Source organism: Sapajus apella, unplaced genomic scaffold (genome assembly GCF_009761245.1).
Source record: "Sapajus apella isolate SASKATOON/1434 unplaced genomic scaffold, GSC_monkey_1.0 scaffold15, whole genome shotgun sequence".
Lineage (NCBI taxonomy): Eukaryota > Metazoa > Chordata > Mammalia > Primates > Cebidae > Sapajus > Sapajus apella.
Window position 1 is genome coordinate 10,641,666 of NW_022436955.1, and position 25,777 is coordinate 10,667,442.

The 25,777-nt window shown below is 40.1% G+C and overlaps 1 protein-coding gene across 4 annotated transcripts in view; it reads left to right on the top strand.

Moving 5' to 3' along the window:
• The window catches only part of CBFB (core-binding factor subunit beta), a 71,929-nt gene extending 56,907 nt beyond the window's left edge, over nt 1-15,022 (top strand). For all 4 annotated transcript variants that reach the window (XM_032284161.1, XM_032284162.1, XM_032284159.1 and 1 more), the window contains one exon: nt 14,864-15,022. In XM_032284161.1, the coding sequence (XP_032140052.1) occupies nt 14,864-14,932 (69 nt within the window). In that variant the 3' untranslated portion in view covers nt 14,933-15,022. The remainder of the gene's footprint in view (nt 1-14,863) is intronic.
• Nucleotides 15,023-25,777: the final 10,755 nt, after the last annotated feature.

Consider the following 25,777-nt stretch of genomic DNA (forward strand, 5'->3'; position numbering starts at 1 on the left):
TTTTTTTTTTTTTTTTTTTAAAGAGAAGGAATAAAAGAAAAAAAAAGAAAGAAAAAAAAAAAATGAAGGAGAGGCAGAGGGAGAGAGAACAGGGGTGTTGCTTTATTGCCCGGGCTAGAATGCAGTCTAAAAATGGGTATGCCTATAATTGTGTTTAATAATAGAGACATGAAAAAAAAAATGAGGGAAGAAAATAACTAACAAGCAGCCAACTAATATTTCATTTAAACCTGTAAATAGGTGTGATGTGGTACTGATAAGAGTGTATATTTTGTGTATTTAAAGTGGAGAGTTCTGTAAATGTTAAATAAGTTTACTTGTTCCGGATCTGAGTTCAAGTCCTGGATATCGATGTTAACTTTCTGTCTCACTGATCTGTCAACATTAGCTTATGTTAACATAGACTGCATATTTTTAGAACATTATTAAAACTCTTTGGAGTAATACTACTTTTCATTTTTCTATGAATATTTGTCTTCATTTTGTAACTATAATTTTTAGTCATTTATGTGATTTTAACTAAAGGAAAATTCAACATTTTCAGACTACTCAAAGAATGGAATTAACAGACTTTTTATTTTAACCTTCCTATTATAAAGTAAAATACAGATACAGAAATCAGCATTAACAAATCTGTAGCTTCCTGTGCTGGTTTACTTAGGATAAATTTTTAAAAATAATAATAAATAAATAATCTATAGTTGAATGAATTATTGTAAGGCTAACATCCTTACAACCACAGTTTGGTCAAAAAATAAAACTTTGAGCATGAGAAACTCTGTCACTACAAAAAGTAGGAAAATTAGCTGGGTGTGATAGCACATGACTATAGTTTTAGCAACACTTGGGAGGCCAAGGCAGGAGAATCACTTGAGCCCTGGAGTTTGAGGTTACAGTGAGCAGTGATTGCACCACTGTACTCCAGCCTGGGTGACAGACTGAGATCCTTCCTTTAGAAAATATAAACAATATATAAATAAAACTTTGATAGCTACCCTAGCAGCCCCTTCTGTATATACATCTAATCATGACTTTCTCATCATTTCTGCTCAAAAGTAATCATTTCGATGTTTATTGTTATTTCTTGTGTTTCTTTAGTTTTAGTACCCATTGAAGTTTAGTCTTACCCAGTTTTAAAATTCGATCATTGCTGGGTGTGGTGGCTCATGCCTATAATCCTAACACTTTGGGAGGCTGAGGTGGGCAGATCACGAGGTCAGGAGTTTGAGACCAGTCTGATCCATGGTGAAACTCCATCTCTACTAAAAATACAAAATTAAGCCAGGCGTGTTGGCTCCTGTAGTCCCAGCTACTTGGGAGGCTGAGGCAGGAGAATGGCTTGAACGCAGGAGGTGGAGGTTGCAATGAACTGAGATCTTGCCACTGCAGTCCAGCCTGGCAACAGAGTGAGACTCTGTCTCAAAAAAAAAAAAAAATTATCATTTCCCCCTCCTTTTTCAATCTACCATGTTCTACCATGTTGGTTTCTGGATTTTGATGTGTCTTTTAATTGACAATGGAATTTTAAATTTTTTAACACAAAATTGTACCCTGCCATAAGCAGACCTCAATTATAAAAATTAATATTCAAAGTATATACAAATTGTTCAGAAATACAGATTTTCTTTAAAAAGTATATTCTAGGGCCAGGTGTGATGGCTCATACTTGTAATCCCAGCACTTTGGGAGGCTGAGGTGGGAGGATTGGTTGAGGCTGGGAGTTTGAGACCATCTTGGGCAAAATAGCAAGCCCCCATCTCTGCAAAAAATAAAAAATTACCCAGCATGATGGCACACGTCTGTTGTCCTAGCTAGTCAGGAGGCTGAGGCAGAAAGATAGCTTGAGCCTAGGAGGTTAAAGCTGGAAGATCTATGATCACACCGCTGTACTTCAGCTTGGATGACAGAGCAAGACCCTACCACCCCCCTCAAAAAGTATATTTTAGAAAAAAAAATCAAAATAAATTATTAAGATAAGAACTAATGTGTTTGAAGAAGAATGTTGTCAAATATTACTATGTATCATGCTTCAAGTTTATAAACTTTTTATCAACATGAACATTTCATACAAGAAGAAATAGAAAAAGCACACATTCATCTTTGATAATCAAAACATATTAAAATATAATTATAGTGTATCAACTAAATAGAACCATTTCCAGGCGTTAAAAGTCAGTATTATGTACCTAAGATTGTTAAGTTTATGTCCTACTTATTTTTGGAATCTACGGACAGTAGAATGGTGGTTGCCAGGGGAAATGGGAGTTAGTTATTTAAAGGGTATAGAGTTTCAGTTTTGCAAGACGAAGAGAGTTCTAGTTGGTTGTACTTAACACTACTGAACTGTGTGCTTAAAAATAGCTAGGATGGTAAGTTTTATGGTATGTGTGTTTTACCACTTTTTTTTTGAGTTTTAAAGTCAGTGTTACATTATGAAGAAAATTTGTGGGTTTTTTCCAAGCACAAAATTATATGTATACTATTAATTAAATTAAGGGTGTGTGTGTGTGTGTGTGTGTGTGTGTGTATGTATGTGTATGTGTATGTGTATGTGTGTAGGTAGGTAGGTAGGTAGACAGACAAACTGGCTAAGAGCCCAGACTAGAGCCAGACAGAAGTCTGAATCTGGCTTTGTCATTTACTTTGACAGCGTGGACAGCTTACTTCACTTTTCTATGACTGAGTTTCCTCATCTACAATATAGGAGTAATAATCATGCCTGTCTCATGTGGTCATTGTGAGGATTGAATGAGTAAATACATGTGAAACCACTTTTAGAGTATGTGCCACTGTTAAGAGTATACATTTGTAGAGTATTTCCTGTTGGGTTAAAATATATCAGAATACATTTAAAGATCTAGCGTATTTGGTGGTTAGTGTATGAAGTAAAAAAAATTTTTTTGGGGGACAGGGTGTCACTCTGTTGTCCAGGCTGGAGTTCAGTGCACAATCTCAACCTACTGCAGCCTGCCAGGTTCAAGCAATTCTCCTGCCTCAGCCTCCCGAGTAGCTGGGATTACAGGCACCCGCCACCACGCTTTGCTAATTTTTGTGTTTTTAGTAGAGACGAGGTTTCACCATGTTGGCCAGCCTGGTCTTGAACTCCTGACATCAGGTGATTCACCTGCCTCAGCCTCCCAAAGTACTGGGATTACAGGTGTGAGCCACTGTGCCCAGCCTTGAAATAAAATTTAATGTCTTTTTTTTTTGGAGATAGGGTCTCGCTCTGTTGCCCAGGCTGGAGTGCAGTGGTGTGAACATGACTCATTGCAGCCTCAACATCCAGGACTCAAGCAGTTCTTCCTCCTTGGTCTCCCCAAGTGCTGAGATTATAGGTGTGAACCACTGCACTGAGCCTAAAATTTAATATCTTAAGTGATTGCTAGATCTCTTTGTCAGTGGGTTAATTTATCTAATGGGCTGATGGCAGCTGAGGATGTCCCCAGGAATACTTGTTAGCTAAGAGAAGAATATGGAGGGATATATGTGATATATTTGTTTTCTTTGAAGCTGTTATAATTCTTGTCATTTTCATACATGAATACAAGACTTCAGACCATGACCTTTCATTGTGTGTCTGTAAAATTTAGAAGCTTTAAACTGCATAATATACATGTGTTATATTTCTGAACCTTTTTGCTCATGCGGTTTGTTCCCTGATGTAGAATGTTCTTTTCTGTCCATCAAAGCCCAACTTGAATGTTCCTCATTAAATATCAAGGCTTTCCTCAGTTTTCTGAATCATAAAGCCCTTCCACTCTGTAGTTTCTGTAGCACTTTTTATTTCTACTAGTGTTCTTATTGAACAACATGTTGAAACAATTATAAACATTTGTACCCTCCACTTTATGGCATTCCCATAAGATGGAGCCCCTGATTTTTGTGTCTTCCACATTACCTATCACAGTACTTTGTACACTGCTTAGTTGTTCATATCTTCAAAAAACAACCCCTATCCTGCCTGTCTGAAAACTAGAATTATAGGAGAGCCTGCTAGGATAGTTCAAGTAGATAATACATATTAATGGTCTCTGGAAAGATTCTAAATATTTATGATCTGTTGGTTTATATTAACTAGTTTAGTAATAAACCCCAAATGTGTTGGGCTGTATTTTGCATTACGGACTGAGAAATATATAGATAATAAAAAGGCATCGTTTCTGTCCTTGATCACCTGTCAGTCTTGAGGGAAAATGGATAGATAAACAGATCATTGTAGTGTACTTTAGCAACCACTGTACATAATGGAGGTTCAAAAAGGGGACAACAGCAGTGTAGAGGAAGCTTATGTCTACCTCTGCTTAGGAGATTCACAGGGCAGTACACTTAGAGGGATTTGAAGGTAAAGTGTGTTTTGGCAGTTGGACAAGTTGGGGAAGGCATTCTGGGCAGGAGAAACAGTGTATGCAAAGGCATGGAGGAGTAAGAGAGCCTGCCAAGTCAGAGAATGATTGGTCGGTCTTTCTGGAGCAAGCTAACATGGTCTTAAATGAATATAGAAATCATTTTCTAAAAAGTGCTCTTCGGCTACATTATTTTTGGAGATTAACTATTTGACAATTAATGGAACAACTGTTGAAAGCTTTTGTGTGTATTTTGCTTTACATAAAACTCTGATTAATTGACTTAAGAATTGTGTATTCCAAATTGGGGTGGCTCACACCTTTAATCTCAGCACTTTGGGAGGCTGAGGGAGGATTGCTTGAGCCCAGGAGTTTAAGACCAGCCCGGGCAACATAGCAAGACCTTGTGATCTTGTCTCTACAAAAAAATTTTAAAACTAGCTGGGCATGGTAGCATGCACCTGTGCTCCTAGCTACTTGGGAGGATAGATGGGAGGATTGCTTGAGCCCAGGAGGTCAACGCTGTAGTGAACTATGATGGTGACACTGCACTCCAGCCTGAGCAGCAGAGCAAGACCCTGTCTCCCCACCCAAACAAAAATAAATATAAATACATTGTTAATTTGATTTTTCTAACTTAAAATATTAGAAGAATATTTTGGTATGTGAGTATATATTGTGCATATACAGAAATATAGTATGTTGATAGAAGTGTCACATAATTTCTTGCTCACATAGATAGTTTCTACTTGTTTTTTTTTGTCAGTGATTGAGAGCATGGGCTTTGTAGTCAAGCCTAGTTGAGATTCCTGGTCCATCACTTCCCTCAGCCCTAATTTTCTTGTAGAAATGGAGTATTGAATGGGAAAATGCTTGTAAAGCACTTAGTATGATGCTTGGTATGTATATGCCTACAGTAAATAATAGCTCTAAAGTAGTTCTTTAGCACTAAAAGCTCCACCATAATGCTGGTTCCAGTTAATTGAATTATTTGGCTAACAAGAACATCCTTTTAGTTCTCTAAAGTGTATCAGGGCACTTTCCCTGCATTATAACCTAGAGCATAGAGAAAACAGTTAAATTTTCATGAATGATTTAAGATTCTGTAGTCCCTTATGGCAGTAATTTAAAACATCAGTTCTTGTAGAGAACTGTCATCTAGAAAATTGAGCTAGAATCTGACTCCAGTGCATTCACTGGCAATCACATAAGGGAGTTTGGGGTTTGCATGTCTTTTGGCACTTTGTGTGTATGTATTTTGCTTCTCTTTTTTTTTCATCCATAAAAAATTCCTAATGTCAGCTTATTTTTGTGCAATTTACCTTCTTTTTCCTAAAAAGAGAATATTGGAGAAAAATGTCATTTCCCCTCTGTAATTCAGACATCTTTAGAGATTCAAACATCATCTACTCTAACATTAATTACAGTTGATGAATGTGAGAGTCTCAAAAAAATTAATTGACTTGCTCTCCTTCAAATATTTGGTTAATGGAAGAAGAAGTGAGTATTTAAACCAGTTTCCTAACCAGGAGGCCTGCACAAATACAGCTTAGCACTGGGAAATTAACTTATACACCACCCATAAAGATGCTTAAGTTGAAAAATAAAATCTGCCAGGAGAGGTTAAGAACAGTTTTGCCTGGAATAGAAAAGGCTGAGGCAGAAAAGAATAATAATGGTTCCAGTGGGTGGTCCTGATGCCTGGCTGGAGAGGAGGGCCAGAGAACAGTGGTAACTCGTGGGTGGCAGTAACTCAGTAAACGGCCCTTGGAAGCTTCAGATGCTGGCAGCACAGAGGCTTAGGGATGTCCTCCACTGTTTGGATAACCTCTGAGGCCTCCAGCCCTGCCATGCTAAACTTGTAACAGTGGTGCTCTTGACTGTTTAATGTATGTGAAGTTAAGATTACTAAGAGGGGGAAGCAGAACTCCAAGTGGTTGGTGGCCCAAGGGGTTTTGATTTTCACCAGTGTCTTTTAACCTGAAATTAGTTCTAAAATTCTATTTTACCATCTATAAAATTTAGAAAGTTTTCAATCTGTCATGATAGGATTTAGTGTTTTCCTTTTTCTGATTTTTCTGGAAAAGCCTATTTCAGTAGTACCATATTTTCTTTACCTTTCAGAGGTAATAGCAGATTATCATTAATTTGAAATGAGAAACTATAGTGAAATTGAAGCATTGTTTATGTTAGTAACCTTTACCAAATACTGTTAAATTATTGGTATACATTAAAATGATGTACGTAAGATACAGAATACTATATATAATATATATATAATACTGTGTATAATACCTTATTCTGTGGGTCTTTTTCTTACTCTGTGCGTAACTTTTGTTTGAATGTGCATAGTCATTCTCTAGTAGGATATGTAAGAAACTGGAACTAGAAACTATGGGGGAGAACCAGGTATCTGGGGGAGCAAAATGAGCAAATTATTATTTTTAACTGTGTATCTTCTGTACCTTATGAATTTTGTATTATTAACTACCTATTTAGAAAAAAATTAAATTTGCTTTTAGTATTACACAGAATAATGAAAAAAGATTTTAGAACTTGCTATCTGTATTCTCTGGCATATAGGCCATTTTTAAAAATGTGAAACCCTTCCTCCATTTGAAATTGTATACAGAGTTCCACTGTATAAAATAGTTGTTTAAAAGGCACTGCTCTGGGCAGAGGAGGGGTAGGGATTGTTCTGGTCTCCCTCTGGTGTCCCTCGGGTGTTTTTACAGAACCCACTGGGTGGCAGAACATAACTTGAGGACTCTGGCTATAGTGGAATGAGCACAAGATTTTGCATCCTGGCTCCACTACTTGTTGCCACATAGCATTGAGAAAGTTGCTTATTCTCTTTGAGCTTTATCAGTAAAACCTTCCTCCCAGGTTGTCGCAGAGCTCAGTATCTGAGGCTTAGAATAGGGACTCAGTGGAAGCCACTTCCTTTACTCCTCTTTTCTGTGCAGTTGGCTCACAACATATCTGGAGTGGCAGTAAGGTAGTAAAAGTAGTCATATCCTAACTTTAAACTATGAAAGTCAAAGATACTGTTTTGCCAAACTATTTTAGATTCTGGTGTTTTTTTGTTTAGTTGGTTGGTTTGGTTTTTTGAAACAGCTGGTAAAGGATTTTGGACTTTTCTTTGCTCTGTTAGAGGCTACCAGTTACCCTGGGGGTTGAGTATTGACCAGAAGTGGGTATGAAGGGAACTTCCCACATTCTGGTAATGTTCTTGATCTGGGTGCTAGTTAGGTGGGTATGTTTGCTTTGTGAAAATTCATGATTACATACTTAACAATTTGGGTACTATTCTGTACTTGTATAAAAAGAAGGCTTTTAAAAAGAAAAATAATCACAGAAGTTTCTTTTGTGAAACGCTCCCCATTGGCATCTGTTGCCATATAGAAGCATCCTAGCACCTTATCTAAGAATTCTTCCTTGATCTGAAAACGTTGACATGTTTCCCATGGCTGTTCTTTTTGGGGTATACGTGTCTATAACTGTAATTCACGTCTTTTGTGAAGGAAGATAGAGGTTAATAAAGGACAGATTTCATGTGCTGATCATAGTTGTGTTGGAAAGATAGGAACTTGTACACTAGTCTCTGTTTCTAGAGACTGCCTTCAATTTGATTGGCCTCTTAACCTAAAACTGTAATATAGCGCTCTTGGCTTTTAACTCAGCTCCAAGGTGACGGGGTGCTAAAAGATATTTTCTCTGTTATCTTGAAAATGCCTACATTTGGTTAGATTATAAAGTGGCAACAAATAAATGGTTGCCTTTAATGTCAGAGAATGGGTAAATTATTGTTTATCCTACTATAAGCAATTTTAATACAATTCAAATCATAGAATTTTATGTGGAAACTATTTGGAAATAAAAACAGGCAAAAAGTTTTATGTGGTTTTTGTATTTGTATTTTGCCTAGTTTTGGAGCCTTCAGTTTTGTGTGGTCCAAGAAAAAAATCTCAGCCTCTATTTATTTTAAATTTTCAAAAACTTCAGTTTTCAAATCATTTAACTCTACCAGTATTCTTTCTTGTATATGGATAAATCAACATGAGAATGTCTGTACTGGGCATTCCTGGGATGTGTTTTGCGCAAGGGCAATAGATGAGAATGAACTGGAAGTATGAACTCAGACGGAGAATAGAAGAGGATTAACGAAGGAGGAAGAGGATACGAAATCTGACTTCTCCCGCTATCGGAGGAAGAGTCTTGGCTGTCTATCAGAGGAGCTATAGACTTGTAATAGATTTATTTCGTTTTAGCTTTGTTTTATTTTCTAAAACTTATTCTATCTGCAAGATATGTATTTTTTAACATTTGAGTAGTTATTCGAAAAATTCATAAACGTAAATGGGAAGTGATGAGCAGCTTTGCTGTAATAACAGCATCATGAGTGCATCCTATGCACCAAGCAGTGTACATTGTAATTTTGCCTTTATATTTTGATTTTTAAATGCTCTTTAAGTTGTATCTTCATTTTGAGGAACCAAGGCTAAGAGAGGATAAGAAACTTGCCTAAGATCACATAACTAAAGTGGTAGAGCCGTGATGGCTGAAGCCCAGAAATGTAGATTATTTCCACTATTTCATTTTAAAATGTTACTTTATATTTAAAGTTTGCCTTAAGTTGCATACTTTGTAAGAACTGTATTTTTTGGCATGCCTGTCGGATCACCTCTCGCAGTCTACTTATCTGACAGATGTTTATAATGGTCTGCTGACCTTTTTTAAACCTTTTTTTAAAAAATATTTTTTATTTTACTTTATGTTCTGGGATACATGTGTAGAACGTGCAGGTTTGTTGCATAGGTATACACATGTGCCATGGTGGTTTGCTATACCTATCAACCCATCATCTAGGTTTTAAGCCCTGCATGCATAACGTATTTATCCTAATGCTCTCCCTCCCCTTGTCCCCCACCCCTTGACAGGCCCCTGTGTATGATGTTCCCCTCCCTGTGTCCATGTGTTCTCATTGTTCAGCTCCCACTTATAAGTGAGAACATGCAGTGTTTGGTTTTCTCTACCCGTGTTAATTTGCTGAGAATGATGGCTTCCAGCTTCATCTATGTCCCTGCAAAGAACATGAACTCATTCTTTTTTATGGCTGCTTTTTAACCTTTTTAATGAGTTTGGGGAAAGTGCATTCCTTTCTCTCACATTGGGACTTAAAATTTGTGCTTTGTGTCTCCTCCAGACTTAGCAATAGGGAGAACTAGCAGAACCTAAGGAGGCCGACATTAATGCTGATTGTAAGTTAAAGGCTCATCCTTTCCATTGGTCTGCTTTTGTGTTCTAACTCTACCTCCAAGCATGTTACTTGGGGGATATCACTTAACCTTCATCTTAGGCTGTCATATGCACAATGAGAGTTGAATTGGATCCCTCAAGTACTTTGCCACTCTAAAATTCTGTAATTCTGTGTTCGGAATTTTATTTATTTTTTCTCCCTTCCTTCCCCCTGAATTTAATTTTTTTAGAGACAGGGTGTCACTCTGTCACCCAGGCTAGGTAACAGTGGTGTAATCTTTTTTTTTTTTTTAGATGAAGTCTCATTCTGCTGCCCAGGCTGGAGTACAGTGGCCCGATCTCGGCTCACTGCAACCTCTGTTTCCCGGGTTCAAGCGATTCTCCTGCCTCAGCCTCCTGAGTCTGGGATTACAGATGTGCACCAGCATGCCTGGCTAATTTTTGTATTTTTAGTAGAGATGGGGTTTCACCATGTTGGCCAGGTGTCTGAAACTCCTGACGTCAGGTGATCTGCCCGCCTTGGCCTTCCAAAGTGTGGGGATTATAGGCGTGAGCCAAGTGGTGCAGTGTTATAGCTCACTGCAGCCTTGATATCCTGGGCTCAAGCAGTTCTTGCCTCAGGCTTCCAAGTAGCTGGGATTCCAGGCATGTGCCACCATGCCCAGCTAATTTTTTAAAATTTTTGTAGTGATAGGATATCACTATGTCACTCAGGCTGGTCTTGAACTTCTGGGCTCAAGCAGTTGTCCCACCTCAGCCTACTGTAAACTGTAGGCATGAGCCACCACACACCCAGCTGTTCTTCTAGCCAAGTATCAAACATAAAGTGCATACTACAGTATCTGGACATAGTACACACTCAATAAAATGTAGTTGTTTTAATTGTTAGGGCATTTTCCCATGAAGTTTTCAGCAATTTTTTTTTTTTTTTGAGATCTCAATATTAAAAGAATTGAGATCAACCGATAAATTTTCTTCATTCTGGATACTCCCTCCTCGTAGCTATTTCTGCATAGCCCTGATCAGTAGGGAAAACTCCAGCTGCTGATGTCTGTTCTTTTATCTCCCATTTTACCTCATGACTGTCTCCTATTTGCCATGTTCCTGGGAGATAATATACTGAACGAAATCAAGAGAGCGACTGGTAGTAAGAGGTCTGTAGCACAGTGTTGAGATTAATTCTTCATAGATAACTGAGAAGATTTATGTTCTGAAATCAGACTCATGGATGTGTGCTTTATATTAAAACTCTAATTCTGAAATAACTGTTAATAAAAGGCTAGAATCAAGGGCCCATGACTGGGAAGAAAGAAACTAGAAATGATAAACCTTGTGCTTTTAGGATGATGGAGTTCAGAGAGGTTTCTTTGCCATCATCTAGTCTAGTTTATTTGCCCATAGAGGAAATCCTTCAAAAACATCCAGCCTCCATTAGAAAACTGCCACAGCAAGAAGTCCTGCTTCTTAAGGCAGCTGTTTATTCAGCTGTTAAGTTCTAGTCCTATTGGAAGCTATTTTACTGAATTTAAATCTGTTTTTGCATTTGTCTCCTTCATGTGATGGTCAGTATATCTCCCCTTCTAGTATTAAATGTCTTCCCTGTCTCCCAGATCTCTCATGCTTTCCTCTTCTGCTCTCATATGTACTGTCAGACTTTCCCCCTCCCATACCTTTTTTTTTTTTTTTTTAAAGAGATGGGATCTCACTGTGTTGCCCAGGCTGGTCTTGTACTCCAGGGCTGAAGCAGTCCTTCTACCTTAGCCTCCCAGAGTGCTGGGATTACTAGCATGAGCCATCATACCTGGGCCCCTCCTCTTTTTTGTTCCTATTCTTGACTCTTCATCACAGTGTCTTGCCTTGCATCTTCCTCACTTCCTTCGCAATGTAGATAGAAACCAAACCCACAAGTAATAACAAAACAATTTTTCTTTACTCCTATTCTCTGTGATTTTACTAAAAATGTAATGTATTAAACAAATCCGTGGCTATTTCTGCACAGCTATGACCAGTAGGGAAAACTCCAGCTGCTGATGGACTGTCTTTATCATACATTTGGAGTAATCCCATTATTATTAAAATAATTTGAAAATTACTTTTGCCCCAAGACACAAAAGCTGAAATACTCTTTTCACAAAGTACTATTGGTAGGTTAGTAGTGATTTATAAATATATAATTAGGATTGATTTTTCTCAGTGTTTCTTCATTGCTCAGCCCCTTTCTAACCTTCATTGACTGAAAGCAGATGCTTATATCACCATCTCTGATTTTGCAGAATTGATCTGTCCTTACACTAACATTTAGCATTGATTGTGTATAGAACATAAATTGTTTTTCTGATGCATATGCATTCCATAGCTCTTTCAGTCTGTGACCAGGCACTATAACTTTAACCTATTTAATTGAAAAGGATGTATTAAAATTTAGTCATTGTCCAATCTGCTAACAAAACAGTTAAAACCTGCTAGAGAAATATATGAAAATTTTAAGAAAGAGGCCGGGTGCAGTGACTCATGCCTGTAATCCCAGTTATTTGGGAGGTCAGGAGTTCAAGATCAGGCCTGGCCAACATGGTAAAACCTGTCTCTACTATTTTTTGTCTCTACTAAAAATACAAAAAATTAGTTGGACATGGTAGCATATGCTTGTAATCCCAGCTCCTCAGGAGGCAGAGCATGAGAATTGCTTGAACCTGGGAGGTGGAGGTTACTGTGAGTCAAGATCGAGCCATTGCACTCCAGCCTAGGCAACAAGAGTGAAAACTCCATCTCAAAAAAAAAAAAAAAAAATGAAAGTAAAAAGAAAGATTAGGCCAGGGCAGTGGCTCACGCCTGTAATCCCAGTACTTTGGGAGGCTGAGGTGGGTGGATCGATCACGAGGTCAGGAGCCTGAGACAAGCCTGGCCAACATGGTGAAACCACATCTCTACTAAAATTAGCTGGGCATGGCAGCACAAGCCTGTAGTCCCAGCTATTCAGGAGACTGAGGCGGAAGAATCACTTGAACCTGGAGGCAGAGGTTGCAATGAGCCGAGATCACGCCACTGCACTCCAGCCTGGGTGACAAAGCAAGACTCCGTCTCAAAAAAAAAAAAAAAAAAAAGAAAGATTAAAGAAGTTAGCACTGGGTTTTATTTGGTTTGAAAGTAAATAAGGTAATTGTTATTTTTGTCTAAATAACATAAGCCTTTTGAAAAATGATGACATAGCTGGGGCTTTTGACTGAACTTGATCTTGTACAATGTGACGTGTTGAGCTTGTTTTTTTTTTTAAGATTGAGGATGTTAAACAACTGTTTTAGATTTTAAAAATTGAAATCAGAATAAGATTTTTGGTTAAATTTGTCTCCAAAAGCCAAAGCCAGTTTAGAAATCAGTAGGTAATTTTAGTACACAATTCCAGTATCTAAAGGTACTGTACAGGTAATTGTGGTTAGTCCCGACTGTTGCCATATAACATAGGTAGCTAAAAACAAGAACATCCAGGTGAAACATGAGGGTGGCTCGGACTTGAGTGAGAGTGGTGGAGGTAGTCAGAAGTGGTCAGATGCAGGATATATTCAAAGATAGAGCTATCAGATTTTGCTCTTAGTGGCTGGGCACAGTGGCTCACCCCTCTAATCCCAGCACTTTGGGATGCCAAGGCCAGTGAATCACCTGAAGTCAGGAGTTTGAGACCAGGCTGGCCAACATGGTGAAACCCCATCTTTACTAAAAATACAAAAAAATAAAATATATATATATATATATATATATATGTTAACTGGGCATGGTGCTGCACACCTATAATCCCAGTTACTTGCAAGGCTGAGACAGGAGAATCATTTGAAACCGGGAGGTAGAGGTTTCGGTGAGCTGAGATCACGCCATTGCACTCCAGCCTGGGCAACAGGAGCAAGCAAAAAAAAAAAAAAAAAAAATGTTGAGGGTGACCTCAAGGCTTTTTGTTCAAACAACTGGTAAAATGGGAGTTGCCATTATCTAACATAGGAAAACTTAAAATCTAAAACAGTTGTTAGAGAAAGGCCTCCCAAGATTACAGATTACCCCTATAATCCCAAAATGCTGGGATTAGAGGGGTGAGCTACCACGCCAAGCCAACCTCATCTGTTTAAAAAAATTAGTTAATTCAGTCAGGCATGGTGTCTCATACCTGTAATCCCAGCACTTTGGGGAGGCTGAGGTGGGTGGATCGCTTGAGTCCAGGAGTTTGAGACCAGCCTGGCCAACATGGCAAAACCCCATCTCTACTAAAAGTGTTTTAAAACAATTAGCCAGGTGTGTTGGTGCATGCCTGTAATCCCAGATACTCGGAAGACTGGGTACCAGAATCACTTGAATCTGGGAGGCAGAGGTTGCAGTGAGCAGAGATCATGCCATTGCACTCCAGCCTGGGTGACAGAGCGAGACCCTGTCTCAAAAAAAAACAAACAAAAATACATCTGGGAATATAAGTGCACCAAGGACTCTAATTTTGTATTTCTATTTTTAACTTATGAGACAATACTTTAAAGACCCCATCTCTTTAAAAAATTATTTAATTCATGGAAAGTACTTAGAACAGTGCCTAGCAGACAGTTGGTACTCAATAAATGTCAGCTCTTACTAAAAGGAAGAATTTGCTTCTAAAACAGTTGACTAATGTGTTAAAGTTAAATCCTCTTTTTCCAAAACTGTAAATTACAGATTTTTTTTTCTTTTTGAGATGGAATCTTGCTCTGTTGTCCAGGCTGAAGTGCAGTGGTGTAGTCTCAGCTGACTGCAACCTCCACCTCCCATGTTCAAGGGATTCTCGTGCCTCAGCCTCCCAAGTAGCTGGGATGACAGGTGCATACCACCACGCCTGGCTAATTTTTTTGTGTTTTTCATAGAGACATGTTTTCACCATTTTAGCCAGGCTGGTCTTGAACTCCTGACCTCAAATGATCCGCCCACCTCAGCCTCCCAACGTCCTGGGATTATAGGTGTGAGCCACTGCGCCCAGCCCTCCATTTATTGTTCCTTTACACATAGTACATATTTATGGTGATTGTCTTTTGAATAAAAATGACTTTTCTTGATTTTTTTTTATTTTTAAGAAAACTTTAGTGAAATATGTCGCACATAATTTTTTTTGTGCTTTTTTGCCTGTTACATATGAATATATTGTTTGAAAACTTTTTAGTTGTGACTTTTTTTATGTGCTACTGTCGGGTATTATATATATATAGCATTTTGATTATCGGAACTCTTTTTGACCCCAAATTATAATTTTGTCATTGCAGGCAAGAAGACAACAAGACCCTAGTCCTGGTTCCAATTTAGGTGGTGATGATGACCTCAAACTTCGTTAATAGCACAGCAGATGTGTGCCAGCCATCTTTACATACACATTGCTTCTAGTTGGCAGAAATAATTGATTAAAAGACCAGAAACTGTGATAACTGGAGGTACTACGGTCTATTTCTCAACCTTAGGCAGTAATAGACATCAAAAACTGCCATGGTTTTGCACTATGATTATAATACCTGCATTTCTAATTTTTAAAGCATGTAGCCAGTAATAATTTGAAGTTTTTTTTCTATGCAAGCTTACCTTGTTGGCATTATTTTAGTGAGTTGAAACTATCTACTTGTAAAGGTCTTTTTCTTCCATTTTAATTTAAAAGTTTGTCATTTTATTTTTTTATTTTTTTTTAATTTTCTTTCTTTCTTTTTTTTTTTTTTTTAAGACGGGGTTTCACCATGTTGGTCAGGTTGGTCTTGAACTCTCGACCTCAGGTGATCCGCCTGCCTTCACCTCCAAAGTGCTTGGATTATAGGCATGAGCCACCACGCCCGGCCTGTTTGTGTCATTTTAAAACAGGTCAAGAAATTAAAATTATATCAGAGGGTTTCTGTAATCATTTTTTCTAATTCTTTTTTGTACTTCTAGATGTTTTGGTTATACAGCTTCATTTTAGATAAGCATTCTTGTTTTTTTGTTTTGTTTTGTTTGCCCCATTTTCTTTTGTGTTTTTATAGTTTTATAGCATTTTAAAACTGCTGATGTTGTTTGCATTATTTACAGGCTAAATACCTAGTAGCATAGAGCTGTCTGCCACAGCCTTCTAACAAAGTTTACAGTTATTAAAGTTGCAGTATCCTTTTAAATGCTAATAATCAGCACTCTTTCTTTCTTCCTTTTTTTAAAATTTTATATAGAGAGAGACAGGGTCTTGCAGTGTTGCCCAGGCTGGTCTCAAACTCCTGGCATCAAACGATCCTCCTGCCTCAGCCTCCCAGAGTGCTGGAATTACAGGCTCTTTCTTTTTAAACGTAAAAGTTTTAAATTGGTATTAACTCTGTAATCTGACCCAGACTGCTTTAGCTTCTGTTCTGTAATCATGAGTTCGGCTGGAGATATTCTCCATAGATGATCTTCTACTGCAATGCCTAAAGAAGTCACAGGCTGGCTTCTGTTTTATTCAGGGATTTTTTTAAAAAGTCAATCAGAAAAGGGATACTGGAGCTTCTTCATGTATGTAACAGCATATTAAACTGGAGACAGTGATGAATCAGCTACAAAGGTAATATTGTATTAAAATCATGTTTAAGGTAGCTGCTTTTATGTGTATTTTATATTGCATGCTTTTGTAAAAACATGCTGGGTGATGATGGAAGATTAGTTTTAGAAAGAAAATGTTCATCTGTGCAGAGTATACATTTTCTTCCATTAATTCTGGAAAAAACATTTTCAGCTATATATATGGTATTTTGCAAAAGGACTGTTAATAGAACCTTTTGAGATGAATTAATGTAAGAATATTTTTTAAATAGGCTTACTGTCAAATTGAGTGCAACTTTTTTTTTAGATACAGACTGGAAAAAAGTGCTAAGTCATTTGGCACCTCCTTACAAATATTTTTCATGGTCACATTTATTAAATGTTACTACATTTCTGAATTTTTGAAAAATGTATTTTATCATAAAATGGCATTATTTTAATGAGTGAAAAACTGACACAGGCAATTCAGAAAATGAACTGAAGTCTGAATAAGGTCTTTGCATTTAAAAAGCATGTAACTACTTGATTGATGAGGGAGGTGTTACTTTCATTGTATATAGATTACTTATTTCATAAACAGATATCCTGTATCAGAATAAAAATATTTGTTATATATTTGAAGTCATGCATGGTAAGGAGTGTGTTTAAATTGTTATAAACAATAATGCATCATTAAAGGCCATGCTGATCTTGCGTAACTACAAGTACTATGAATGAATTTGGTTGGTTTTGGTGTTGTACAGCTCACATGTTTACACACTCAGTGCCCTAATGTCCCCTGAGGGAATCACTATTTAAGTGATCCTTACAGTGATGGTTTATGGTTACTTTATTACAGAGCTCCTTGGTTTTTGACTTCTGCACTTAAATTTTTTTAAATAACATGATGATGGTACATTTTCCTCAATTTTCTAGCTAAGGGCTTTCAGTCCACCAGTAAATACAATCAAATGCTGTTAAATGTGTCTCTTACCATCCTTCTGTAAATACTGGATTTTCCTGTCGTTTAGCACCGCGCTGCTTCTGTCTGTCTTAATGCTGGCATTAAGATCATGAGCCCTTTTTCTCCAGTAGTGCAGGCTTTTAAAACTACTTATATTAAGTTATTGATGCAATTTGATATTTTTTCATAATCTATATTTAAACAAAATTACATCATTGCATCATCTTTTCTAAATTCATCTCCATTAAAACTTGCCTTAAGCTACCAGATTGCTTTTGCCACCATTAGCCATACTGTGTGTTTGTATGTTTAATTTACTTTCACAATAAACTTCTATGTAGTAAAAACAGGGTCTTTGCTCTTCATTGACATAATCCAATAATTTCTGTGCCAGTGTTAATTATGACATGAAAATTGTTGTTCTTTGATCCTGTTTCTTATAAAAGAAGAAAGCAACAACAGTGGCATCTAGTGGTCATTTCTGTTGATTCCAAAGAAGACCACTTTAAATGTAGATAACACAAGGTACACAAGGTATACAAATCCCCCGTATATTATGGTTTTCAAGAAATCTAGCTTGATTTACCCATCCTGTGAGATATGACCATAAAGTAGTGATGTTGGGAGGAAGAATTTTTAATTACACATCCAAATTAGTTCCATCTTTCAAGCTAGTTGTTTTGGAAATACAGTCATTTTGGTTGTGCTGGTGTTACATCAAACATTCTTAAGATGACTCCTGGCGTTTTCCTACAACAGAAAAGTAAGCCCATTTCTTTGGAAATATGCCTTAAGTTTGATCCATAATAAAGATATTTTTTCTGATTCACCACCAGACTTACTGCAAATGACAAAAATGCCTTTAAATTCTGAATTGACAACATTAAGGGAAATTCCAAAGAGTAGGATTCATGCCCTGAGAGTTAATTTCAGAAAATTGTTTGAGCAGTAACAGCATGGTTTTAGTGAGTTTATCACTTCTAGAAACATAATTGGATATGCTAGTTCTGGGCAGCTTGGTGAAAAATATCTTACTTGATTTATGCCTCATTTGGCAATGGGGACCTTTTCAGCTATAAGCCATTGTATTATCCATAACACATTATCCTTTAGCCACTTAAAACAGTAAACATGTATTATCCCACAGGTGAGTCACAAATCAGTGGTTCTGGTTCAGGGTTCCCCATGAGGTTAAGAGTCACCCTGGGCTACACTCATCTCAAGGCTTGGCTGGATGAAAGATCCTCTTTCAAACCCATTAATGTGTTCATTGACTGGCCTCAGTTCTTTGCAGCCTGCTAGATGAAAGGTAGGTGTTCCTTGCTAGGTGTTGGACAGAGACCTCCTTCAGTTTCATGCCCAATTGTGGTTCTCTCCATAGACACAACACAATAGAAGACAGTGCACAGCAGAGCAGCTGGCTTCCCCCAAGGCAAGTGATCCAAGAGAGTACACACCCAAGTTGAAAGCACAGTCTGTTGTTTTGTTTTTTTGAGATGGAATCTCACTCTGTCACCTAGGCTGGAATGCAGTGGCGTGATCTTCGCTCACTGCAACCTCTGCCTCCCAGGTTCAAGCTATTCTCCCTCAGCCTCTGGAGTAACTGGGATTACAGGTGCTCATCAACATGCCTGGCTACTTTTTGTATTTTTTGGGTTTCACCATGTTGGCCAGGCTGGTCTCAAACTCCTGACCTCAAATGATTCCCCTGCCTTGGCCTCCCAAAGTACTGGGATTACAGGCGTGAGCCACCATGCTCAGCCAAACATACAGTCTTATTACTGAACCTTGGGCTGCCACACTCTATATTAGAATCAATTCACTGGGTCTGGCCCACACTCAAGGGGGAGGAATATTAATCTCATCTGTTGAAGGCAGGGATGTCAAAGCATTTGTGGACATCTTTGTAAAACCACCACAGTGATATTACCAAATATATGTAACTGAGTATTTATATCTTTGGTGTTTTAATCTCCTAAACATTCTTTAAAGGTAAGTTTTAGTCTTGCAGATTTGAATGCGTGATTCCCCCTAGATAGCGTCAATCCCTTTTCTTGCATCACCATCATATATTCATATATGGCATTTGAAAATTGTTCCAAAGCTAAAAAATGACAGTCACAGGGTAGGATCATGGATGGAAATGGCAGTTTAGTTTGTTTAAATATAGGATATTCCAAAACAGATAAGACACTGTTTTAGTCAACTCTCAGCTTTTGGTTAGAAAATTTAAGCAACTTAGAATTAAGGTCGTTATTGACCTCATTCAAGTTTCAGAAATGTTGAGGAGATGTGAGTAGATAAAGGCCAGGCACGGTAGCTCATATCTATAATCCCAGCACTTTGGGAGGCTGAGTCAGAAGGATTGCTTGAGGCCAGGAGCTCAAGACCAGCCTGGGCAACATAGCGAGAGCTTTATCTGTACAAAATTATTTTTCTCAATTAGGCAGACATGGTGATGCACACCTCTAAGTCTCAGTTACCTGGGAGGCTGGAGTGGGAGAATCGCTTGAGCCCAGGATTTTGAGGTTTCAGTGGGCTATGATCTTGCCACTGCACTCCATCCTGGGCAACCAGAGCAAGATCTTACCTATGAAAATAAAAATTGAAAATATTGAAGGTCTTTTTTTTTTTTTTTTTTTTTGGGACGGAGTTTCACTCTTGTTACCCATGCTGGAGTGCAATGGCGCGATCTCGGCTCACCGCAACCTCCGCCTCCTGGGTTCAGGCAATTCTCCTGCCTCAGCCTCCTGAGTAGCTGGGATTACAGGCACGCGCCACCATGCCCAGCTAATTTTTTGTAGTTTTTAGTAGAGACGGGGTTTCACCATGTTGACCAGGATGGTCTCGATCTCTTGACCTCGTGATCCACCCGCCTCTGCCTCCCAAAGTGCTGGGATTACAGGCGTGAGCCACCGCGCCCGGCCTGGTCTTTTTTTTTTTTAAAGAGACTAAAAGTATGACTATTTACCCCCTAGGATTATTTAGGGGGGAAAATACCCAGTTTCCAAAATAGACATGTTCCCTGCTCACGAGAAATCTACAGTCTAGCTCAAAAGCTGACTAAAGGCAGTAACACCATTTATGTTATATTGGAAGTACTGGCTCGTAGAGTACATCTAGTCTGGGTGAATAAAACCTTCCCTAAAGATGTTCAAGCTAAGATCTGAAGGATGGCAGGCACTACACCAGCTAGAGAAGGTATTGCAGGTAGCTAGGCAATAGCTTGGCAAGTTTGAGAAACTAAGCAGCTGAGTATGACGAACATGGAAAAGAGGGGGGCTGCAGCAGTGAGATGAATCTGGAAGGGCAGAAGAGCAGTGCTGGACTGGCCTTTAAAACCATATTAAAATATGTGGACCACTCCTAAGAGTGAACAGGAAGCCATTGAGGGGTTGTGACCTTGATGGAATAGGTGCTTGAGAAAACTCATTTTGGTTGACGGGAGAGAACAAGATGAATCTGAAACTTGGTCCCAGTGGTAACACAGTAGGAAGATTAAGGGGTAGCTTCGTGGGCATGAAGATAGTTCAAAGCTAAAAATAAAGTACAGGAGGCATAATTGACAGTTTTCTCAGTTTCTCTTATCAGCCAAGATAGGCTGGTTGTGTTGCTTTAAAACACCAAAAAAAGAGGCCAGGCGCAGTGGGTCACTCCTGTAATCCCAGCACTTTGGGAGGGTGAGGTGGGCAGATCACGAGGTTAGGCATTTGAGACCAGCCTGGCAACATGGTGAAACCCTGTTTCTACTAAAAATACAAAAAAAAAATTAGCTGGGTGTGGTGATGCGTGCCTGTAATTCCAGCTACTCAGGAAGCTGAGGCAGGAGAATCGCTTGAACTTGGGAGGTGGAGGGTGCAGGATCTCAGGAGCTGAGATCATGCCACTGTACTCCAGCTTGGGTGACAGAGCAAGACTCCATCTCAAAAGAAAAAAAAAAAAGTATTGGCCTAAAGATTTTTGTCTTACATGCTAAATATTCATCAGTGGTTGACCTAGGCCGAAAAAGCAGAACTGGAACATTGCCAGACACTGTGAGAGAACCAAGAATGAAAACAGGTAATGAAACAAGCATTGGCTTTGAAAACTCACCTGAAATTGATACACGTGACTTCTGTTTTCAATGGAGCAAGCAAGTCACAGCCACACCCAACTTCAGTTGGTCAGGGAACTACAATGCTACTTTTTGCCCAGGAGACAGAATATGTGTGAATAGCTTTAATGACTACAACAAGCCACTCTTTCAATTATTTTACTCTCCTTCCTTCAAGAAAACATGGGAGAAAACCTAAAAGTGCCTGCTGGTCAGGTATTGAGCTAAAATTGTATGTGGAGACCAGGATCTACACACCCAGTACATAATGGTGGGACAGGAGCAAGAAAATTGCAGGAAGCATTTGCCTTCAGAAAGGGGAAGAATGAAGTCACTGGTCAGTAACAATTATGACATGACACTGGAGACCATTTGAGGGACCTCTGCCCTAACAGAGGGGAGTGTTCTTTGTGAGGCCTATTGGGATGGATTCCCTGATCTACCATTTTCCACGACTTTTACCCCCATCCCTCATTTTCAGTACACATTACCTGTCATTCCAGCTTTCAAACTGGCTTTTTAAAAAAATCTGGCTGGGCATGATGGCTCACGCCTGTAATCCCAGCACTTTGCAAGTCCGAGGCAGGTGGATCACCTGAGGTCGGGAGTCCAAGACTAGCCTGGCCAGCATGGTGAAACCTTGTCTCTACTAAAAATACAAAAATTAGCCTGGTGTGGTGGCACGTGCCTGTAATCCTAACTACTGGGCAGGCTGAGGCAGGAGAATCGCTTGAACCCAGGAGGCAGAGGTTGTGATGAGCCAAGATCAAGGCACTACACTTTAGCCTGGGCGACAGAGTGAGACACCATCTCAAAAAAAAAGAAAAAAATTGCCAAATGGAATTAATAACAACCATGGTACTAAGATTGTTTTCCAAGTTCTTGAAACCCACGTAGAGTTTCAAGCTTGTTACATTTCTTCCCTTCCAAGTTATCATATGTGACAGTTTTACCAGAAGGATTGATATCCTTCCACATGCCAATATCAGTTCCCCTAATCACTATCCTTCTTGCTACCCAAGCTGGAAAAACTGTCTTTATTCTTGACTCCCAGTCTCTTTCATCTCCCACATCCAATCTAAATCCTACCAGTGGATTCCATCAATTCTTTGTTACTATTAGATTTTTTTAAAATTTAGTTATACACAAAGCATATACCAGTAAGCCAGACACACAAATACAGACCTCCTAACAAATCTGTGAGGTAGGCATGATCATTTTACAGGAGAAACTAAGGCATGGAGAGGCTAATTAACTTGTCAAGGCACAAAGCTATTAAATGGCAGAGTTGGGATTCAAATTCTCAGTCCCAGAGGTTAACCACCATGCTTTGACCCGAAGCTATCCCTGCATGTCTGGCTTTGACTGCTACCATGACTACCTGTCCTCCCTGAATATACTCTTCATTAGTTCATATTTCTGAACACCCCACCCTCTGTTTGGGGGAGTGGCTGTTGCTGACATTCTTCTGAGTTGGCCTGCTGTACCGAGGCACCTTCTGCTTCTACTCTTGTGTATTGGTCTCTGGGCCAAGGCCTCCTAATATCACCATCCCAAAGCTGTTACTCCCACCTCAGATAAAAACTTAGGTGGATCAACGTTAAATGAGCAAAGATAAACTTTTGTTTTTTATTTTTTACAGATGGCATCTCATTCTGTTAACCAGGCTGGAGTGCAGTGGCACAAACATGGCTCACTGCAGCCTCAAACTCCCAGGCTCAAGTGATCCTCCCACCTCAGCCTCCTGAGTAGCTGGGACTACATGCGTGTGCTACCACACCTGGCTGATTGTGTGTGTGTGTGTGTAAATGGGGTCTTGCTATATTGCCCAGGTTGGTCTCAAGCTTCTGGCCTCAAGCAGTCCTCCCACAACCTCCCAACATGCTGGGATTATAGGAATGAGTCACGACATCTGGTCAGATAAACTTCTTGTTGACTGACATTGTTCATAGAAACCTATCTGCTTAGTATTCCAACAGGGAATTGCTTAGGGTTTTCTCCCACAACCTTGTTCTTCCTGTTTTGGGAGTTCTTCAAATTAGAAATCCTTTTCACTTTGTTACCCAGAATTACGTGGTTTCTTCTTTGTCTTGCCTCTCCCACAACCCTACTGCGTTTATCCCACCCCTATTTAGGCCCTACCCCTCTTTCTCCACCAGAAATAAGTCCCCTCCAAGTTTTGAGAGAGTCTTGCTCTGTTACTGAGGCTAGCGTACAGTGGGGTGATACTGGCTCACTGCAACCTATATGTCCCGGATTCAAGCAATTCTTGTGCCTCAGGCTTCTGAGTAGCTGGGGACTACAGGCATGCACCACCACACCTAGCTAATTTTTGTATTTTTAGTAGACACAGGGTTTCACTATGTTGGCCAGGGTGATCTCAAACTCCTGACCTCAGGTGATATGCCCACTTCAGCCTCCCAAAGTGTTGGGATTACAAGCGTTGAGCTACCACGTCCAGCCAGACACTTTTAATTGACTAAGACTGCGCTTCACCAATCTAAGATTACTCCCCAGATTTCCTTCCCAAGCTATCTAGCCCAGCTGCCCAGCTAGCCTTTTCTAAACACATCTTTTTTTTTTTTTTTTGGAGACGGAGTTTCGCTCTTGTTACCCAGGCTGGAGTGCAATGGCGCGACCTCGGCTCACTGCAACCTCCGCCTCCTGGGTTCAGGCAATTCTCCTGCCTCAACCTCCTGAGTAGCTGGGATTACAGGCACGCGCCACCATGCCCAGCTAATGCTTTTTGTATTTTTAGTAGAGACGGGGTTTCACCATGTTGACCAGGATGGTCTCGATCTCTTGACCTCGTGATCCACCCGCCTCGGCCTCCCAAAGTGCTGGGATTACAGGCTTGAGCCACCGTGCCCGGCCCTAAACACATCTTTAATGCTTGCCATGGTAAAGAATAATGACGCCCTGATTCCTGTCCTCTGCCACTCTATTAGGTATTATTGACAATGTTTTATTTTTCCAGAAATGTTCTTCCTTTTTGGTACAGCCAGTGTTTCTTTTATTTTTGCTTTACAGCAAAAAAAGTGGGGGGGGGGGGTCATAGTATGCATACTTCTGCATCTGGCTTTTTTCTCTTGGAGTTCCTTCTACATCAACATAGGGACCTACTTCACTTTTTTTTATTATTTATTTAGAGACAGGATCTCGCTCTGTCATCCAGGCTGGAGCCCTAGGGCTCAATAATCACAACTCACTGCAGCTATCCTCAGGCTATCCTTCCACCTCTCAGCCTCCTGAGTTGCTAGGACTACCAGCCCAACCTACTGCCACCACACCAGCTTTTTTTTTTTTTTATTTAAAACAAACAAACAAAAAAAACATACTGCTATGTTGCCCAGGCTGGTCTCAATTCCTGAGCTCAACTGTCCTCTCATCTTAGCTTCCCAAAGTGCTGGGATTACAGCTGTGCGCACTGCTTCCAGTGTTCACCTTTAAAAGCATATCTAATTATACATACCAGGGTTTATTTAGCCACTTCCTTACTGGACATCTCAATGACCCAGTTCTGTTGTTTTGCAGTGGACAACCGTCTCCATGTTTTATTTTAATCAAACAGTGACTTCAACTTTTGATAGAGCCTCCCAAGTTACACTAGTATCAAGCCAGTTTGAGAATTTAGCATGCCACTCTCTCCCCTGCTGAAAACCTTCTTCCAGGGGCAATGTAATGAAAAGAACTTAGGTTCTGCCCCGTAAACCCAAGGAGCCTTGGGTCTTTAACCTCTCTGGGTCTTGTGTATTCGCCTGTAAAGTGGGTATAATCTCGCGTCGCAGGTTGGCTGCCTCCGTGAAGGCTCGGCATCGGCAGAGGCCTGGGCTGCCCTTTAGTTTCAGGGTGTCCTGGGGCACAGGCCAAAACCTCAGGCTGAACGTGCTAGAGGAACGTTCCTTTACCTTGCAGATTAGGAAAACTGTGGCACAGAAAGCGCCGAGGGGTTGGTCAAGACCCCACAGCTTTAGTACACGCTGCGCGGGTGGCTTCGGATCCCGGTCCCGGGGAGCTGAGCACGTTTGGATGTGGTCAGCAGGGAGGCCTGGCCCAACCCCTTCCCCTTCAACCCAGGCCTCTCCCCCAACCAATTCCCACCGCTAACCCCCACAGTCCTCACTCGCTTTCGATTCGACCCCTGCCCCAGGGGCGATTGGGTGGGGCCGTCATTCCTGAACAACTAAAAGCTGCTGCGGCCGGCGTCACCTCCGGTCCCAACGGAGACGGTGGGGGCCGTGAGGCTCAGGGACTCCGCGTCCTCCCTCCTGCTGGGCCTCAACTTGCCCTCTGTACTCGCCTTCTGCTACCAGTGAATTGTGAGTGGGACATGTGTGTAGACAGCAGACGGGTGTTGTGCAGCTGTGTGACGTGTGTGTTGCGTGGTGAACCCTGCTTTGTGTAGACATATGAAGTATGTGTGCTGTAGCGAACAGACGTAGGGGCTCACGAAGTACTGGGCTTCTCGCTCCTAGAGCCCCGATCGTTCCCAACATTACAGCCCCTCCCGGCTCAGCCTCTGCGGCGACGGCGGCTGGATTTGCGCGTGCGCGGCTCCGCCTCAGGCTCCTCCCCGCGTTGGCTCTCCCGCCTTCGCCCCGCCCTCCCCGCGCTTTA